This window comes from Tupaia chinensis, unplaced genomic scaffold (genome assembly GCF_000334495.1).
Source record: "Tupaia chinensis unplaced genomic scaffold, TupChi_1.0 Scaffold138322_1, whole genome shotgun sequence".
Lineage (NCBI taxonomy): Eukaryota > Metazoa > Chordata > Mammalia > Scandentia > Tupaiidae > Tupaia > Tupaia belangeri.
The window spans coordinates 2,428,235-2,446,840 of NW_006198219.1; the positions used below are offsets into that span (position 1 = coordinate 2,428,235).

The following is an 18,606-nucleotide window of genomic DNA, read 5'->3' on the forward strand; positions in this document are numbered from 1 at the left end:
TCACACGCTGCTGCTCATTTTATTAAAACACCCTCTCTCCCTTAACTTCCTTGCCTCACTAATTCTCTCATTTCATATGGGTACTGTAATCCTTCAAATGTCAATAAATCATACTTAAATCTCCAGTGGTGCCTTCCATTGCATCTTGAGCTTACCTTGATCACCAAACTTACATGCGGAAGAACAAGTATGTCCTCCCTAGACTATGCACTGCTCCAGAAACAGAGATGTCTTGTCTCTCTGTCTGACCCACACATTGCCTAGCACATGGCAGGTACTTAAAATATGCTTCTTGAAGGAAAGAAAGAATGGAGAAATAAAGAGGCATCTAAAAACTTACTTCTGTGGAACCACTTATTTCCTTAAAATGATAAACTTTAGTCACGTGACGGGAATCTTGATCATAACAAGATAAAAACAACTATATTGGGGACCAGCAGATGGTGTAATGGTTACATCACTAGATTCCCACACAGTTAACCATGTTTTGAGTCCCAGACTCAGTAGCTTAAGCTCATAATGGGCGCATGTACATGCATGCCCGAGATCTCGAAAGGAGAATAGAGAAGATATTGTGGTGCAGCCATCCTCCTGGGGATTATTTCTTGCTTTCTGTCTCTCTTTCTTTGTCTTTATGGTGAGGTCACACACTAGAGCAAGAATCTCTCTCTCAAAAAAAAAAAAAAAAAAAAGAAAAGAAAAAAAGAAAAAGAAAATTAATTAAAAATTCCTTTTGTACAAAATTTTCTGATGTTTTAAGATCATGTGTTACAGTATGCTACTATATTTTTTTCAAAGTGATAATATATTTTAAAGAATTATTATTTATAATAATTATAATTATTGATAATTAATATTTAATCCTTAGAAATTAATTTAATATTTATAATATAAATAATTATACTGATAATATTTATTAATTACTATTATTTTTAAAATTTGCTATATGCTTACCAAGAAGAGAGACAAAGAGAGAGGGAAAGTGAGAAAGTTGCATTATTATTACCTCAAAATGGTAATATTAAAAAAAGTCAGTAAGGGGGCCAGCACAGTGGTTAAAGGTGCTGGATTTCCACATGGCCAATTGGGGTTCAAGTCCTGGATCTGGCAGCTTGCTTTCTTACTCTCTGTCTCCGGTGAGTGCACATGCCTTATAGCAATTAAATAATAATAATAATAATAATAATAAACAAAATTAAACAAGCAATTATTTTTAAAAAAAGTCAATGAATGGTGATAAGGTGTATATGGGAAAAGCAGATTATAAATAAAAAAATAGATAGCCAAAAAACATGAATTCCATACATTTCAAAGATATCAAAGTACAAGAAAACTTCTATACATCTTATGTATAAAGACTTAAATTACTTAAGAGGAGAGGTGAGCATCAATATGGTTATAAATATTTTTACTACATTTAAAATTAGAGTGTATAAAAATAGTTTTTATAAAATCATACGTTATGGTCAAAATGTACAACACATATAGAAGGTGTGTGAAAATGAAGCTCCTTAACAAAAGCAAAGTCAAACATTTACTGCTTGTCAAAAATACGAGGAAGATGATTTTTCTCTTGTTATCTAGCTGCTGAGTCCAAGCATATACACTAAACATCCCTAGTTTTTAAGGTAGAGTTGTCACATGAAATGAAAACTGCCCTAAGGTGAGGGTTTTATCTGTTCAACAACTTACGTAATGTCTACTGTGTGACAGGCATTTTTCTAAGTGCCGAGAACACAATGAAAAGATAGCTAAGGGTTTTGCTCTCATTTTCTGGTTGGGGAAGATACACAATAAAGATGACCATCTGACTAACAGACAATAGAAAGCACCACACAGAAAGTTAAAGTAGGATAGTGAGATGTAGAATGACCAGGCAGCTTTATCAGATTGAGTAGTCAGGAAAAGTTTATCTACAGAGGTGAAATTGAAGGTAATATCAGTTTTATCTGCCTAAGTGATGGCACACAGTAATAACAAGCACGCTTAGGGTCCAGATCTCATTTTCCAAACACCGTCCTCCACTTACAGAAACAAAGGCTCACTGGAAAAAAGGCCAATGGCCAATTCAAGGACTAAAGGATCAAAAGTACAAGATGAGCCTGGGACATCTTGCTGTGCCAAAAAGTGAGTATTTATAGAATAACAGAGACATGTCCAAAGGACACAGAATCCCACTTGAAAAGATTCCCCCTAGTCAAAACTTGCACAATAAAATATAATGCTCATAATGAATTATAACCACTCAATACATTAAGCAAATAACTGAGGGAAAAGGGAAAGTTCCTTCTTATGATAGAATGATGGTATCTAACAAATCCAGGAAGAAGATGGGTAATTTAAAAGCATCACGTCTTAGGAAATATCAAAATAGGGACTAGCAGGTGGAGTAAAGGCTATGTTGCTGAACTCCCATGTAGTTGACCGTGGTTTGAATCCCAGACCTGGTGGCTTAACACTCACTCCAGGCGTGTGTACATGCATGCCCAAGATCCCGAGAGGAGAATAGAGGAGAAGGACTGCAGTGTGGCCATACATTCTGGGGGGCGATTTCTAACTTTCTGTCTCTCTGTCTCTCTCTGTCTTTCTAGTGAGCACATGTGACCTATAGCGAAAATCTCTCCAAAAAAAATTTAAAATAATAAGCAAGAATTATTTATTTATTTATAGATAGAGATTTTTTGCTTTAGGGCACATGCAGAGAGACAGAGAGCAAGTAATCACTCCCAGGGGGGATGGCCATCCTACAATCCCTTCTCTTCCATTCTCCTTTCAGGATCTTGGACATGCACGCCCACGCATCCAGTGTGAGTTTAAGCCACTGGGTCTGGGACTCGAACCAGGGTCGACTATGTGGGAGTCCAGTGGCATAACCATTATACCATCTGCTGGTCCCTCAAGAATAATATTAAAAGAGTGAGAAAAATGGATAAGGTTAGTGTAAAATGTTATTTGGGGGACTGAATAAAGAGTATAGGGGATATTGGTAATATTTTTGTAACTTTTCTGTAAGTTTAAAATTATGTTTGAATAAAATGTTGTAAGAAAAACAGAAATTTTGCTATGTAGTAGAGCAGAGAAATAGCACAGTAACTAGAAGGAAGAAGAAGGATGAGCAAAGTTTTGTTTTTATTTTTTTGGATAGGTGATCCCAGAGGATGTTTGTAGGATGACAGGAAGTGAAGGGGTAACTGCAGAAATAAAGTGGTATATTCATTCTACTCACAGAATTTCATGCCTAAAGTCAAACATGTGCTCACAGATATGTATATATCAGCTGAACTCGCTATTCAAAGTAGTTAGATTAATTAAGATATTTTGTGAATCAATAAAATGTGGGGTGGAGAAAAGGAATGGAAAGGAACTGCAGATATCAGAGATAGTGTGGGAGGAGGATGGGAAATGACAGGGTGAGGAATAGTGGGGGAAATACACACACACACACACACACACACACACACACGTATGAAACAAGAAATGGAAAATTATTTGTTGATGATAACACGTGTGATTAAGCCACTATACAGTGTACAGTGGATGGGAAATTGCCTATTGTACATTGTGATAATGTTCAGTGAATGAATGTAAAATCAATTTAAAAAAAAGATAGTGGGGTTGAGATCTAAAACACTATCATAAAGATTGAAACTTAAACCAATTGTAACCTAAGGATGGGCAAAGGTTTGATCCCAGCTTTTTGTCTCTAGGGAGGGGCTGCAGTGGGTGATAACAATTTTCAGGGTTGGAACATGTAATTTTTGTCTGAATTTTTTTTTTTTTGAGAGGATTTTGCTATAGGGCACGTGCGCTCACCAAAAAGACAGAGAGACAGAAAGTGAGAAATCACCCCCTAGGGGGGATGGCCACACCACAATCCCTTCTCCTCCATTCACCTCTTGGGATCTTGGGCACCCTCACACACATGCCCGGCGTGAGTTTAAGCCATCGGGTCTGGGACTCGAACCACAGTCGACTACATGAGAGTCCAGCGACATAGCCATTACACTAACTGCTGGTCCCTGATTTTTTTTTTTTAATTTCCAGTGTGTATGTGTACTTTCTAGAGAAAAAGAGAGAGAGAGAGACACACATAGAGATAAAGCACCTCCCAATGGGGCATAGTCATGCTGGAATCCTTTTTCCTTCATTTCTCTCTCTAGTCAGGATTTTGGGCAGGAACAGACATGCACCAAGTTGTTTTTCAAGCTGCTGGGGATAGGATTGAACCACGGTTAGGACCCACCTCCTTTAACCACTATGCTATAAGGCCATCCTATGTCTGATTAATTCTTTGTGTCCAATGAAACAGTATAAATTTAGAATTTTGAAGTGAACTGAGAAGTTCTAAAATAGTGTTGGAGAGTAGAAAACTGAAGATGTCAAAGTACTATAGGACTGTTCTGTAGTATTGAGGATCCACTTGAATTTCATGACCATTTAGTTAAAGTAGCCGGGTCTTTTTAAGGGCTAGGGAGGCTCTTGAGGAAGTTGAAGAGAGAGTGGGGAAAGAGAAGTAGTAGTTTGCAAGAGTATAATTATGATGAATCATAAAATCTAAACTGGATAGGGAGGAGAGAGGGGGGTATTAGTCAGGTTTGAGGGGTGATATTCATTATTATTTATTGTATTCCAGGTCGGGAATATGAGGTGAATGTTGGGGACACATAAATGTCTTAGATGTGGTCTTTGCTTTCAAAGAACTTACAATCTAGTAAGAAAGATAAATAAAAAGATACTCTCTCCAGAATACCCTATCTAAATAACTATACAGGAAAATGGAGGCACACGAGGAGGACACCCAACCAGCCTAAAAGTCAAATTCTCAGGGAAGCTTCCTAGACCTGGCAACAGAACCATGAGCATCTGCTACCTAGAAGAGTGAAGGAAGGGGAGCCTCCTAGACAGGAAGACGTGCAGTACTGGCCAAAGGTGCAAAGTAATGACACACCAGTGTAGGAGAACTGCACGCTATTGGGTCACTGGGAAAGTCATGATGTATTTCTCTATGTTTTTCTATGCAAAAATGAGTCATGACTTTTCTGACATCCAACATGATGGTAATAAAGTAGGAGATGCAAATTTAAATTGGGCAAGGCTGGGGACGATACTGGGAGTGGAGGTGGGCAGAGTACAGAAGACTGTATTTGCCATCTTGAATAGTTGTAAAGGTGACACGAGCCAAAGAAGAGTTGTTAAGTAGTGCAGAGGCATGACTGTGGTTTTAAAAAAACTGCTATCATGGCAATGGGAAGAGGCCACATGAATGGCAGAAAGGCTAAACGGGAACATGCCTTAGCAGACTGCATGCTCTGCAGACATTTTTGGAATGGGAACAAAGCTGCACACGTAATTATACCAAAGGGCAAACATTAATGAGTAAAATGAAATATAGCTCTATTTTGCTCATGCAAAGAAGAGAATTGTGCGTGAATTTCTCAGTCTCCCTCCCTATAACTAGGTCTGCGTGCTCATACTTCTGGGGAACTGTAAAAATGACTGAGCTCACGGGTAAAATGATTTTGGGTTTTAGAAAAGACAGATTTTAGGCTCACTCTGTAGTAAAGCACATGCTGCAGCTTCTACAGCAAACACTAATCCCTACTATTGGTGTCCAGCACTTCTAAACACTAGGTCATGAAAACATCTTGGACCAATCTAAACTATTCATACTTCCAAGATACTCATAAAAAGAACAGGGCCATCTTTATATTTTGATTTTATAAACTGATCCTAGACTTAATTAGAAAATGAACAATTTAAACATCTCACATTGTGTATTTTACTACTCTTAAGTCTTTGACAGATCTTCTCTCTTCTAATTCAAAAGGTTTGTAGAAGATTTTCCCTTATATTTCATTACCTTTTTGTTATGATATAGGGAAAAGGTACTACTGAGTAGATTTGGAAAGTAAGGCACTGCTATAGAAAAATTTTACCTACATCTAAGGAAAATGTTTTAAATTAATTTGCCAAAAATTGTTTTAGGTTAATTTAGTCTACTTTTCATTTTCCTCCAGCCATTCCCTATTTAAAGTGCAACTTTTCAGATAGAAATAATAATACTCAACAATTTATTGAATCTGAACATAAATTGTACTGTGTTCTGCCCTCAGAGTGCACAACAGCTCCACAAAGTACTATGGTGTTCTATCCTTGGTTTGTGTACATTACTTAGGCTACAGGAATACCACTCACTGCCCACCTCCGCTTCTGAAACCCTTCTCATCCCCGAGGCTTTGCCAGTAGTCAACACCTTCCCTGTGCTACCACAGCCATTTGTGTTAGACCTTATTTTAGCTTTTGTTACCCTTTGCCTTACATTGTTGTTATCAGTGAATTTACTTTCTCAATAGACATCCTTGAGATGACAATGTATTCATCTTGGCATCCTTCACAACATCCTGCACAATCTAGCCTTGTACATGGCTGGTGCAAGTAACAGTTCATGAATGAAACTGAGCAAAGATTCCATCTTGCTGAAGTTCCTTTACTATGAAACCAAGATGTGGCTACCTGCAGGATTCCAAGTCCTGAGAACTGATCCCACAAAAACTATTGAGGAGTACTTGGTTCATGAAAGTTGTAGGGACATGCCATGAGGCAGAAGAATATGCTACTGATCCAATGTAGAGGGGAAAGGGTGACAGTTCTTTTTTAAAAAATCTATGTGAAGACTTATTGAAATAAAATACAAATCTTCAGAAGCATCGGGTAGGCTGGGCCCACAGACTACTGGTTAAAGGAGTCAGATCTCACATGGCTGATCATGGTTCAAATCCTAGCTTCAGTAGCTTAAAATACACTCTGGGCACATGTGCATGTGTGCCCCAAATCCCAGTACGATGGAGGAATGGAGAAAGGATTACACCATGACCATATTCCACCATGGGGGTGCCATACACCCACCCCTCAGTAAGTGCAAACACTACCTGGAATTTAAAAAAAGGAAGTGGGTAAATGTATTTGTCTTTGACAGTAATCTCTTGTGAACAACTAAGAATAAAGTGAAACAAAAGATAAAGGGTGGAAATGACGGAAAACAGTGTCAGGCTTCTTTTGAAGAAATGATCAAGTTGTGGCAATCAATGCAGCATGCCAGGGAGAGGGAAGTGAGCCCAGCTGGATGCCTGTGTTTGCTTCTCCAGTTTCAGTTTCTTCATATACCTTCACCTCCTCTAACTCTTATTAGCTATGTGCTTCTCACATATTCTGTTCCTTTTTGCAATTTCAAAATATCTTTCAAAGAGTAAAATTTAAGAAGAAAATTTTACTTCCATTTGTAATTACACACAACATCTTATATGTATCTTCTAGCTCATCAATAAGCATTAATATTATTTATATATACTGACAATAGGTAGCTCCTTGAAATTCTGGGACTCTTTGCTACTAATGAAATGATTAAGAATTAAATGATCAGAGGTGAACAGTCACCAGGTAAAACTTCAGATGATTTTTGTCAGTCTAATCCTCAAATGTTGATTTGAGCCAGAGTTCTATTTTCAGACCTCTTCTTTCTCTTTTAGCATGGTCTTCCTAGACATGGCTCTCAACTTCTTCATTTAATTATCAGCTCTAAATATATAATGGCTTAGAGTTTACCTTGAGACTGTCATTCTTCTGAACTCTCAAACTCCTATTTACAACAGTTCTATGAGCATTTTTAGTAGGATATCCTGATGGCTTTTGAAACTTAGCATATTTATAGTCAAACTCATATTTTTGCTTCCCCTGTCACCAAATAAAAGAAAGCACCCCACTTTCCTTGTGTTCCTACTTTGGTTAAATGCATTATCTATCTAGTCAACCAGAAATGTGGAATCATCCTAACTTCTACTTTCCCCTATTCCCCAAATCTTGTCAATTCTACCTCTATGTATCTCTTAAAATAAAATTTCATATCCCTGAGGATAGAGAAAATATTCCACAAGTTTCCTGAAGGCAAAACAAAACAAGACTAGTCACATAGAAAAAGGATCAGGAACTAGGATGACTCTAGCCATGCTCAATAGAAATAAGAGAGCAAGAAGATAATGGGGCATAACCTTCAACTACATAAATCTGGAAACAAATCTGGAATCAAGTGCCAGAAGAATACAGTTTCTTCTGCAAAGAGGGCCTCAAGAGATGGCTGTTTTCCATTGTACCACTGGTATTATTATTTGACTTTTAAAATTATGTACATGTAAAACTTAGATAAAGTTAAAAAAACAGGTACTCTAGGTGAATATTCTCTTTTATAAAGTCTTCCAGTAATTATATATTTGCTTATACAATTAAGCAAAGGATAACAGAGCTGCAAAGTGCTCTAGAGACTTAATCCCATTTTTAATTTTCATAACATAATAATTATAATGAAAAGTACATTCTGACTTCTTTACTAAAGTCATTTCTCCCTGCTGTAAAGTTTTGTTATTCCATATCAATGTTTCCAACAGATATTCTAAACAAACAACCACACTCTAACACTAATGAGAAATGGTTATGTTTATTGGCCTATGTACTCTCTTCTTCCCAATGTCCCACCCAAGGGAGTTAAACCATTTAAGATTGTGGTCCCATTCCACCTAATACACTTGGGTTGTAAGCTAACAGATGGATAAAACATGCCAGGTCCTGTCCTAATGATTCTAAGATTACATAAAACATTTTTCTGAAGTGAAGAATATGGTCTAATTAGCCATCTGCTGAACTTAATATGACCAAAAACAACAAACTAATTTTAGTGATATAATTGTATGTTAAAGATATCTAAATTCATGAAAATTTATAACTGTAAAACATGCTTAGGTTAGATATTGGGAACTTAGTTTTAGATGGATATATGGTTTATTTGTAAGGAACTAGAAACCCCATAGGTTTGTATTTGTATACAATGTTTTTGTAGGAATTTGAATTTTAGGTATACAGAGTAGCAATGTCCCTGTAATATTGTATCTTTTCTTGATCTTCAATTTCTCTTAAAAAGTAAGTCAACTATTTTTACTCCCTGGTCTCCATGGTGGTATAACTTATTACTGGCAATACAAGATAAAAATTTTGGGGAGGAGTTAACATACCAACATCTTCAAAGGTTAAAGTTGGTCTGTAAAAGCACATTTTTTAGTTCTTTTCAAAGTCAGGGTGATAAGAAAGCATCTAGGAAGAGAGTTGAATTATCAATATTTTAAATAGGGGACTAGATGGTTCTGTCTCCTGGTTCAAATCTTAGGTCTCTTTTGTCAGTACTTAGATCACATAATAAGCCTTTACACTCAGTTTCTGTTATGTTTCTATACTTTGTTTAGGTAATTTATTCAAAATGTGCTTTATCATTAACAGATATACTTTTTAAGGAAGGTGTTAATTATGCTCTGTGTTAAATGATTTTGCAATGAATGAATTCTTAGAAAAGTTCTTTAAAAAATGCTGATGCCATTATAAATCTGAGGTGTGTCCTGGTGTGTTCAGGGAAGCTATGCTCTAAATTCCATCTTCTAGACTCCTGAAATACTCAGACAAGTAGAGCAGAGATTTTGTCACAGAATGACAAGAAACCACTGCAGAGGCACAAGAAATATGAGAAACCAAGGAAACATCTCTCCTGTAAGGGAAATGTATAACTGTAAAACATGCTTAGGTTACATATTGGGAACTTAGATTTAGATGGATAAATGGTTTATTTGTAAGGAACTAGAAACCCCATAGTTTTGTATTTGTATTTGTTTGTCTTTTCTATTGGAAAGAACAATCCTTCATCATCCACAGACAGGACAGTAGAACTCGAGGAAACGTCTGCTAGAGAATTCAGAATATTCATAGTGACAAAACTAAATGAGATCCAAGAGGTGAGAGACAATGAACTCCAGAAGATGCAGGAGAAAAGAGACAATAAGTTTCAAGAGGTGAGCAAATTCTTACACGATTTGAAAGAGGAAATACACACCATAAAAAAAGAATCAAATGGAGCTATTAGAGATGAAGGCTACAATTCAGAAAATCGAAAGCAGATTAGTTCATGCAGAAGATCGAATCTCGGATGTTGAAGGGAAAACCTCTGATCTATAAAAAACAACCAGGGGAAAAAAAAAACCCTGAGAAAATAACCCATAAAAATGAGAATACTATACAAGAAATACTAGACACCATCAAGCACCCAAACATCCAGATAATTGGTATCACAAAGGTGAAGAAATAAATAAGGGCATTGATAATCTATTTCATGAAATCCTAGAAGGAAACTTTCCAAATCTAGAGGCATTGAAATATCCAGAACCAAGAAATACCAAGGACCCTAATAGAATCAACCCAAGATCTTCTCCAAGGCACAACACAGCCAGATTGGCAAAATCCACAAAGACAAGATACTAAAATTGGCAAGAGAGGAACGTCAGGTTACTTACAAAGGGTTCCCATCAGGCTAACATCAGACCTCTCATCAGATACAATGCGAGCAAGGAAAGAATGGGAAAATATATTCAAAGTGGTAAGTGAAAAACAGTTTCAACCAAAAATACTATACCTGTCAAGATTATCCTTCATATGGAAAGAAAGGATAAAATCATTCTCAGAATAACAAGACCTGAAAGAATTTGCCAATACCAGACTTACTCTTCAAGAAGTTCTCAAAGGAGTACTCTATTGGGAAAACTAAAGGTACACGTACAGAAATAAGAGAACAAAAAGCAACCAAGAAAATGACCAACATAACGCTAGGGACAAGAACTATCGATAATAATGTTGAATGCTAACTTCCAGGATTTAAACAGAAAGATCAGACCACATTAATACTGCAAATTCAACAAAACAGAGATTGAACATAAGACTGAACTGGTGAAATAGAATTTTATGACTTTTGAGTAAAACATTACTAATTTTTTTTATTACTATGTTTTTCCCAATTTAAGGATTTTGCTTTCTTTTGAGCTGTTGATAGGTTCAGCAATTTGTTAAAATATTTTTTCTTCTTGTTTCTTTAAATGAAGACATAAACTTGTCTTCCTTCCTGACCCCTCTGGAATTGGAAAGTATTTGGGAAAGTATTTCTTATTTTGTGGCAGAAGGGTTATTTGCATAAGTTCAATAATACCTGTTGCACTGAATCAGAAATTGGAAATACTCATTGGACATGGCTTTGACTGGAATGTCATATCTGAAGATTAATTTAAAAAAAAAACAACTAAGGAATATGGAACTAAGGTAAATCTCAAGTAAGCCAAAAAAGCTCTTGGAAAGATGGCCTGGCACCATAAACAGTTCTGCCTGACAGAGAGGATTAGAGAAGCTACATGACAGAATTTGTACCATAAAATATCTGGACTTTTCCAGCCCAGCACTGTAATCAGTAGAGGTTGCAAAAGAGCAATCACAACCAGAAGATTATCTTGACGATGACTTTGAAGGAAGAAAAAAGAGATTGATCTTTGCTAGCATATAGTATATCACAGAATACTTGGTAGGCATGGCTGAATTGAGAAGGTTTATGTGTGAATTGTGTGCTGGACAATTGCTTTTCAACAGTTTGAGCAGTTGACATGAAAATATTTTCTCAAAATATTTAAAACCATACCATCTCTGTTGTTATAGAGTCACAAACAAAATTATAACAAATATTTTGAACATTATCTTTAAAATTCAGGTTTTTTGAAATTTTGAAAGTTGTTTATTAGCTGTCAAGAACTATGGAGTATGAGCAAAAATTTTTTGATATGTAAAGTAAATGTTTGTGAGAAAATGTAAACATAAATAAATAAATAAATAAATAAATAATAAATGCTGACAAATGAAAGAACTAATAAGTCAGGGTCATGGACTATGCCTCAATCATTTCTTTCTATTCACTTTCCCCCCTTTTTCCTTTATGTAGGAGACTTCTACTCAATTATATCATAAGCCTGGCCCTCCTAAGATTTCTTCTTTTAACATAGCATGTTATAGATGTATTCATCCTCTTAACTGAATAAAAAACAGACATTCCCACATGCAGCTCAATCACTTTTTAAATCATATTTATTTTTACCAATGCCTGCATGCATGTAATGACCGAATGGCATGCATACCTATTTATAAGAACAAACGTTTATAAGTACTAATAGTTATCCTGGAAGAGTCCTTAGATGTCAGTCTCCTTGGCTATCAAAAGGTTTTCTACTACCTATGACGTCTCTTTCTTTCTTTCTATCTTTCTTTCCTTCTTTCTTTCTTTCTTTTTCTTTCTTCCTTTCTTCCTTCCTTTTTTATTTTCAGAGAGATTTTTACTATAGGGCGTGCGTGCTCGCCAGAGATAAAAGGCAAGAAATCACCCCACTCCAGGGAGGATGGCCATGCCACAATCCCTTCTCCTCCATTCTCCTCTTGGGATTCTGGGCATGCATGGACATGTGCCTGGCATGAGTTTTAAGTTGCTGGGTCCAGGACTCAAACCACGGTCAACTACATAGGGGTCTTGTGACAACCATTACACCATTTGCTAGTCCCTACAAGCTCTATTTCTAATATGAGAGCTTGTGAACTCTCTAAATTCTTCAAAGCTTAAGTTCTCATTTTTCATGGCAGTGCCCTTTCCCAATTACTTCACACACTGGGAAATCAGAGTTATTGTTAAATGGATTATTAAAATCATAGATCAAGTTCTTACACCTGGCTAAGTTAGTCCTGAGTATAAATTAGGTGCTTTGGGATATGCACACTCTTTTTTTGTATCACTAAGGTGATATTACTGCACTGAAGCACAGGTGATAGTTCGCTATGGTCAAAATCTCAGCTGGTGGTTAAAAACCGATGGAGTGTTTGCCACTACGATATGTGTTCTTAGTAACTGCCTTCAGAAATTACTATTGTAATTTGGAGCTAACCAGTGTAAGTAAATATTTGTATGTACATGTTATTTCCACTAGTATACTTGGGAGAAAATAATCTCACTTGGACCTAAGAAACACCAAGGGTAAGAAAATTCATATGGAAAACACCCTCTTTACCTCTGCTTTTTACTCAATTTTCAAATACAAAGGATCCTTCTGAAATCTTCTTAGGCATTATAAATTTAATACCTTCAGTTTGTAGAAATCAATGAATATGGTTGAGTGGTACCGTGTTCAAACAACTGTGCTACTGATGTCTACTAAATATTGAACTATTAATATTGCACTATTGATGTAATATCTTAGTTTTCGGAGTAATGAGTTTGGCTGGTATAAAGAGAACTTAGTCAAGGAAATACCTTCTTTGGAAATGGAAGTTTGATCTCAAGGTCATTAAGAATGTAGCTAAAAAAGTAACTCATGGGTGAATAAAATGTGTTCATAAAATAGTACATGTCTTGTGGGAATCCAACAGGACAGACTCAAACAGGTAAAATCTGCTTTTAGCTCAACACCAACCAAGTAGCTCTGCAGTCTGTACTTCAAACACAGAAGCTGGTATCTCTTGCTATCAGATTATAAACACAATGCCAGTATTATCAAAGCACTCATTTTCTCTAAATATCTGATTTATCTTTTAAAAAAAAGCTCATATAATATTGAATCTAGATTTATGTCAAACTTACGAAGCCAGAGCTCAAAATATCTCAGATTTGGAATTTTTCAAAGGCAAAGGAAGAAGCAGCAAAACTGACTAGTGTGGGAAGCCGCCCATATCAAAATGGCTGCCATGACCTTCACATAACAAAAATGGCCGGTGCGACCTTGACACGTACACCAGGAACACAGAACTTCCCGGTTCAGACAAACTGACAGGTCCTCAATTAGGTCCGCTGTAAACCCCGCCTACTTTCTCCTGCCTTGTGTATATAAGAAAGTGCTCTGGCCCTCAATAAACGAGCGAAACCTTCATACCATCAAGAGCTGTGACACTGTGTGAGCTGTGACACTTCTTTCGCTCCCATGCTGAGACGATGCGCCGGTTCCAGACCTCCGCCCCCTCGCTCGGGTTCTCTGCCCAATACGTCCCGCAGGCCAGGACAGACTAGGGTTAAGAGAGGTGCAGCTTGGCACATAACCTATTCTTGTCTTTTATTTTTGCACGCCCACTTGCTTACAGCATAAAAAAAGAGATCCTTGGAAGATATGGGAGAAAAAAAAGAAGGCAAGATTTTGAAACTTTTTTTTACTAATTAAAATTATTTTTGGACAGAGGTCCTTGTAGTCTTCAAAAGGATTAGCAGCAACATTTTATGCTGGGAAGAAAAGAACACTGGTTTCCTTCTGAGATGTCTGTTGTCGAGCGTAGGTGACTATTGAACTCACTTTTATACAAATGTTAAAAATGTCTTGATCATGCTCCAAATCCTTTGGAATTACAGTACCAATTGAAACAAGATTCTTGAATTGGGAGCTATGCTACACCAAGTACATAATATACCACTTTCTCTAACAGGGAATTTATAGACTTTATTTCTTTTCTTTAACTTTAAATTAGAAGATTAGAGTGACTAAAGAATTTTATATCACATGAAATATCTTCGTGTGAATTTTTGTTTTGTTTTGTTTACAGACTTGGCTTTTGTCTCTGGGCTTTCTTTCTATCTCATATTCAAATACACCCTGATGAAGTAAGCTATATTCAGATAATGAAAATAAAATATTCAATAATAGTAAGTTATAGGAAACATCTATTATATCAAAAACTATTTAAAGAAAATCTAAACTGACTTCCTTGAATCATTACTGAATATTCTTCAGTTTACTTCCAATGTAAAGTAGTAGAAGGACTATGCATTGATCATTACCTTAACTCTGAGTGGCTGAGAGGCTAGTCCTAGTGTCTGCCCAACATCAACAGATAAGAGAGAGTACTTAAAAAATGTGTGGGAAAATGAAATTAAAGTACAGGTAATTTTGGTGCAAAGAATTTTGAAATCTGGTGCATATTTTTTGTTCATAATAAGTATTTTCCTTTTTCTTTTTTTTGGAGAGGATTTTGCTATAGGGTGTGTGTGCGTGCCAGAAAGACAGAAAGGGACAGAGAGACAGAAAGCAAGAAATCACCCCCCATGGGGGATGGCCACGCCACAATCCCTTCTCCTCCATTCTCCTCTCAGGATCTTGGGCACGCACGCACATGTGCCCAGCGTGAGTTTAAACCACTGAGTCTGGGACTCGAACTGCAGTCAACCTCATGGGAGTCCAGCAACATAGCCATTACACCAACTGCTAGTCCCCATAATAAATATTTTTCTTTTTTTTGTTTTGAGAGGTTTTTTCGCTATAGGGCGCGTGCACTCACCAGACAGACAGAGAGAGACATAGAGACAGAAAGTGAGAAATCCCCCCCCAGGGGGGATAGTCATGCCGCAATCCCTTCTCCTCCATTCTCCTCTCAGGATCTTGGGCACGCACGCACATGTGCCCAGCGTGAGTTTAAACCACTGAGTCTGGGACTCGAACTGCAGTCAACCTCATGGGAGTCCAGCAACATAGCCATTACACCAACTGCTAGTCCCCATAATAAATATTTTTCTATCAACTTTTTGAAGACCATGCCCTACTACCTGTTACATGCCAGAAGTCAAGCAAAGACTTACACTCAAGACCTTGCTAGGATGATATTAGATTTGTGGTATTTACTTTTCTGTGCTATGTAGCTGTAGGCACTAGTAATTTGTTCTTTGACTAAGAAGAATGGAACACTATCAAAATTTTATTTTCTTTTATATTTTTTAGTGTGGGAGACAGAACTGCCTTCAGGGAAATAGTGCTAGATGTCTTCTTATAGTCTTACACTGCAATGTACTTTTGAAGAAGGAATGCAAATTCTCAGTTGATTTCATAGATTGCTGCTTACTTTATGTCTACCCATCACTTTTAAGGAACACTCTCATTCTATCTAGCAGGTAGAAAAAAGTAGAGCCTGAGATTTGTAACTGAAACTGCAATTGCTTTCCTGAAGAAGAAATATATGATAACAGAAAATGTGACTCATTTTACAAAAATGCATTTGCAAGCAACTTTTTAAGAACATAACTCTTTTGCTAAGGGAGGAACATCTGTATTTACAACACAGATCTGAAACACCTACATGTTTTTTGTATAACAAAGCATGTTTTTCTTGGCCGAAACAATGTTTTATCTTCATATTTCAACAAGAACTTATAAAAAGGTCATTCATGGTATTTTAGCTAGAAGGACATTTAGGCATTCATTTTGTTTTAGGGAAAACAGTCAAGTATAACAGCATAAAATATCACATTAGCCTTTCCACTTTTTAACATGTACATAAAATTACCGTCTGAAGCCTTCCTTAATTCAATTCTCAGTTTTTCCTGGTCTTCTATTAGTTTTTTATTTTCTGCTTCCCAAATGTGTTCATCTTCTTTCCCATAGTTTTTCAAGATCTATGACAAAAGAGTTATACAAAGAAATAAGCTTAGACTACAATAGCCAAACATTTTTCACAGGAAATAGTCTGAGTAATCTATTTAAAATGACTGACGACCTTGAGGCCAGGTATAGTGTTTAAGGCAATGCACTCCCATATGGTTGACCACAGTTCGAGTCCCAGACCCAGCAGCTTGAAACTCACACTGGGCTTGTGTGCGTGGGTGTCCAAAATTCCAGGAGGTGAATGTAGGAGAAGGGACGTGGCCACTCCCCCTGGGGGTTGGCTTCTTATTTTCACTCTCTATTTCTCTCTGTGACTCTGGTGAGCACACATACCCTACCATAAAAATCTCTTTAAATATCTCTCTCTCGATACAGATACAGATCTTTATTTTATTCTTTGTTCTTTCCAGTATTTTGTAATTTTTTACAATGTGCGTTTGTTCATGTTAAGTCTGTATTTGGCAAATACACACAAAAAAGATTTCTAATGACTGAAATCTTTGAAATAAGTTAATAGGTGGGTTGTTATTAAAGTTATGTTTTCAGAGTATTAAGAAAAAAACAGAAACCTCTCTTCAATTAAGTGTGTAAAGTGTGTGTGTGTATGTGTGTGTGTGTGTAATTGGAGTGGATTTTGTTACTTGTAACCGTATATATATATATATATATATATATATATATATATATATTCTGAGAACGATAATCAATTGCAGAATCACTATGTTCCGATTGCAGAGCTGTCTACCCTAACTATTTTTATATAGACAAATTTATGAGAGAAGAATATAATGTTGTCAAGGTAGATGGAGATGGGTAAGTACAACGTGACAGGGTCATCTCTGTGGTTAGAAATTTTTTTCTTTTTTTAAGAGAGAGACTTTTGCTATAGGCCATATGTGCTCACTGGAAAAAGACAGAAAGAGAGAGAGAAAGCAAGAAATCACTCCCACAGAGATGGCTATGGTGCAATCCCTTCTCCACTCTCCTCTCATGCTTTTGGGCACACATGCACACAACGTGAGTTTTAAGCTGCCAGATCCGGGACTTGAACAACAGTTGACTACATGAGAGTCCAGTAATGTAACCACTATGCCATCTGCTGGTCCCTCTATCTCATTTTTATAGAAGAGTCTCCAAATTACTTTTACTCAGTTAATAATTTACAAAGCTCTTTTTATATATATGGTCCGGGTCATGTGCAATCTACTGCCTTAACTTCGATGCTGGCCCCCAGTGCTGTTTATATTTTAATATCTAATCTGGCTTTAAAATGCTTAAGGCCAGCCAATGGTACAGTGCTTAAGGTGACTGAATCTCACATGGCCCACTGTGTGGTTCAAGTCCTGAACCTGGTAGCTTGAAAAACACACTGAGTGCATGTGCATGTATGCCCAAAATCTCAAGAGAATTGAGGAGAAGGGTGTGTGTATTCCCAGAAGGGCGCTTTCTCTCTCTCTGGCAAGCACATGCAAAATTTAAAAAATTTTATGCTTATAGCCTTTCTGTTTTAGGGAAGAAAAACTAAGATCTAAATATTACAACAATTGATCAAAATAAAAATTATATGGAGTAAAAATTTCATAATCTATATATCTGGATAGAAATTGTTACTGTTTTTAGAAGTAAAAAGTTGATTTAAAGAAATATTAGGGAATTTAAGTTATCACAACAGACAAATTAAGGTGATGTTTGAGAAAAATACACACTATTGTGGGTCTGTTGGTCAGATAAAGTGGTGACAACTTGATATTGACCCCTTCCATAGGTAAAAAAGCAACTCAGGAGGATTTTAAACAGACTAACATAAAAGAGGAACTTCTACTACAGGGTGATTTCTTTCCTAATGTGAGCTTGTATGTCCAACAATCAAAACTCATGAAGATCTACTGAGCAATGACTACCTGCAAATATTTTAAAATGAAAGGTTCTATAAGGGATAAGAATGTAAGAGAAACATGGCTTCTACACTCAGGTAACTTCATTCGATTAGAAAGAATGAGACAAGAGCATAAAAACTGTACTGCGAGACTGGGTAACAATATTATTGTTTCCATAACAGAGATTAGACAGCTCAGAAGGAGGAATTAAAGCTTATTGAATATATTATATAATCTCAAGAAATATTTTTTGGAGATAGGAAGACTGAAGTGTACATCTTGAAAATGAAGGAATCTCATACCTTCTAAAATTAAAAAAAAAAGTTTTTGTTTTTTAAATAGGACAAGAAAAACATTTCTCCAAATCTCCCTTAATTTGTTTTCTACTTCAAATTCAAAACAATCCCAGCTGTGACTTCAGTGAATTT

General features: G+C 36.5%; 1 protein-coding gene and 1 non-coding gene across 7 annotated transcripts in view; both read right to left on the reverse strand.

The window, feature by feature from the left end:
- Positions 1-18,606, reverse strand: part of BCAP29 (B cell receptor associated protein 29) — a 57,667-nt gene that overhangs the window by 17,755 nt on the left and 21,306 nt on the right. For all 6 annotated transcript variants that reach the window (XM_006161150.3, XM_027765410.1, XM_027765412.1 and 3 more), the window contains one exon: positions 16,204-16,312. In XM_006161150.3, coding sequence (XP_006161212.2) covers positions 16,204-16,312 — 109 coding nt within the window. The remainder of the gene's footprint in view (positions 1-16,203; positions 16,313-18,606) is intronic.
- Positions 11,838-11,965, reverse strand: LOC114004501 (small nucleolar RNA U109). The gene has a single exon (XR_003546634.1). It is a non-coding gene; the product is annotated as a small nucleolar RNA U109 (small nucleolar RNA).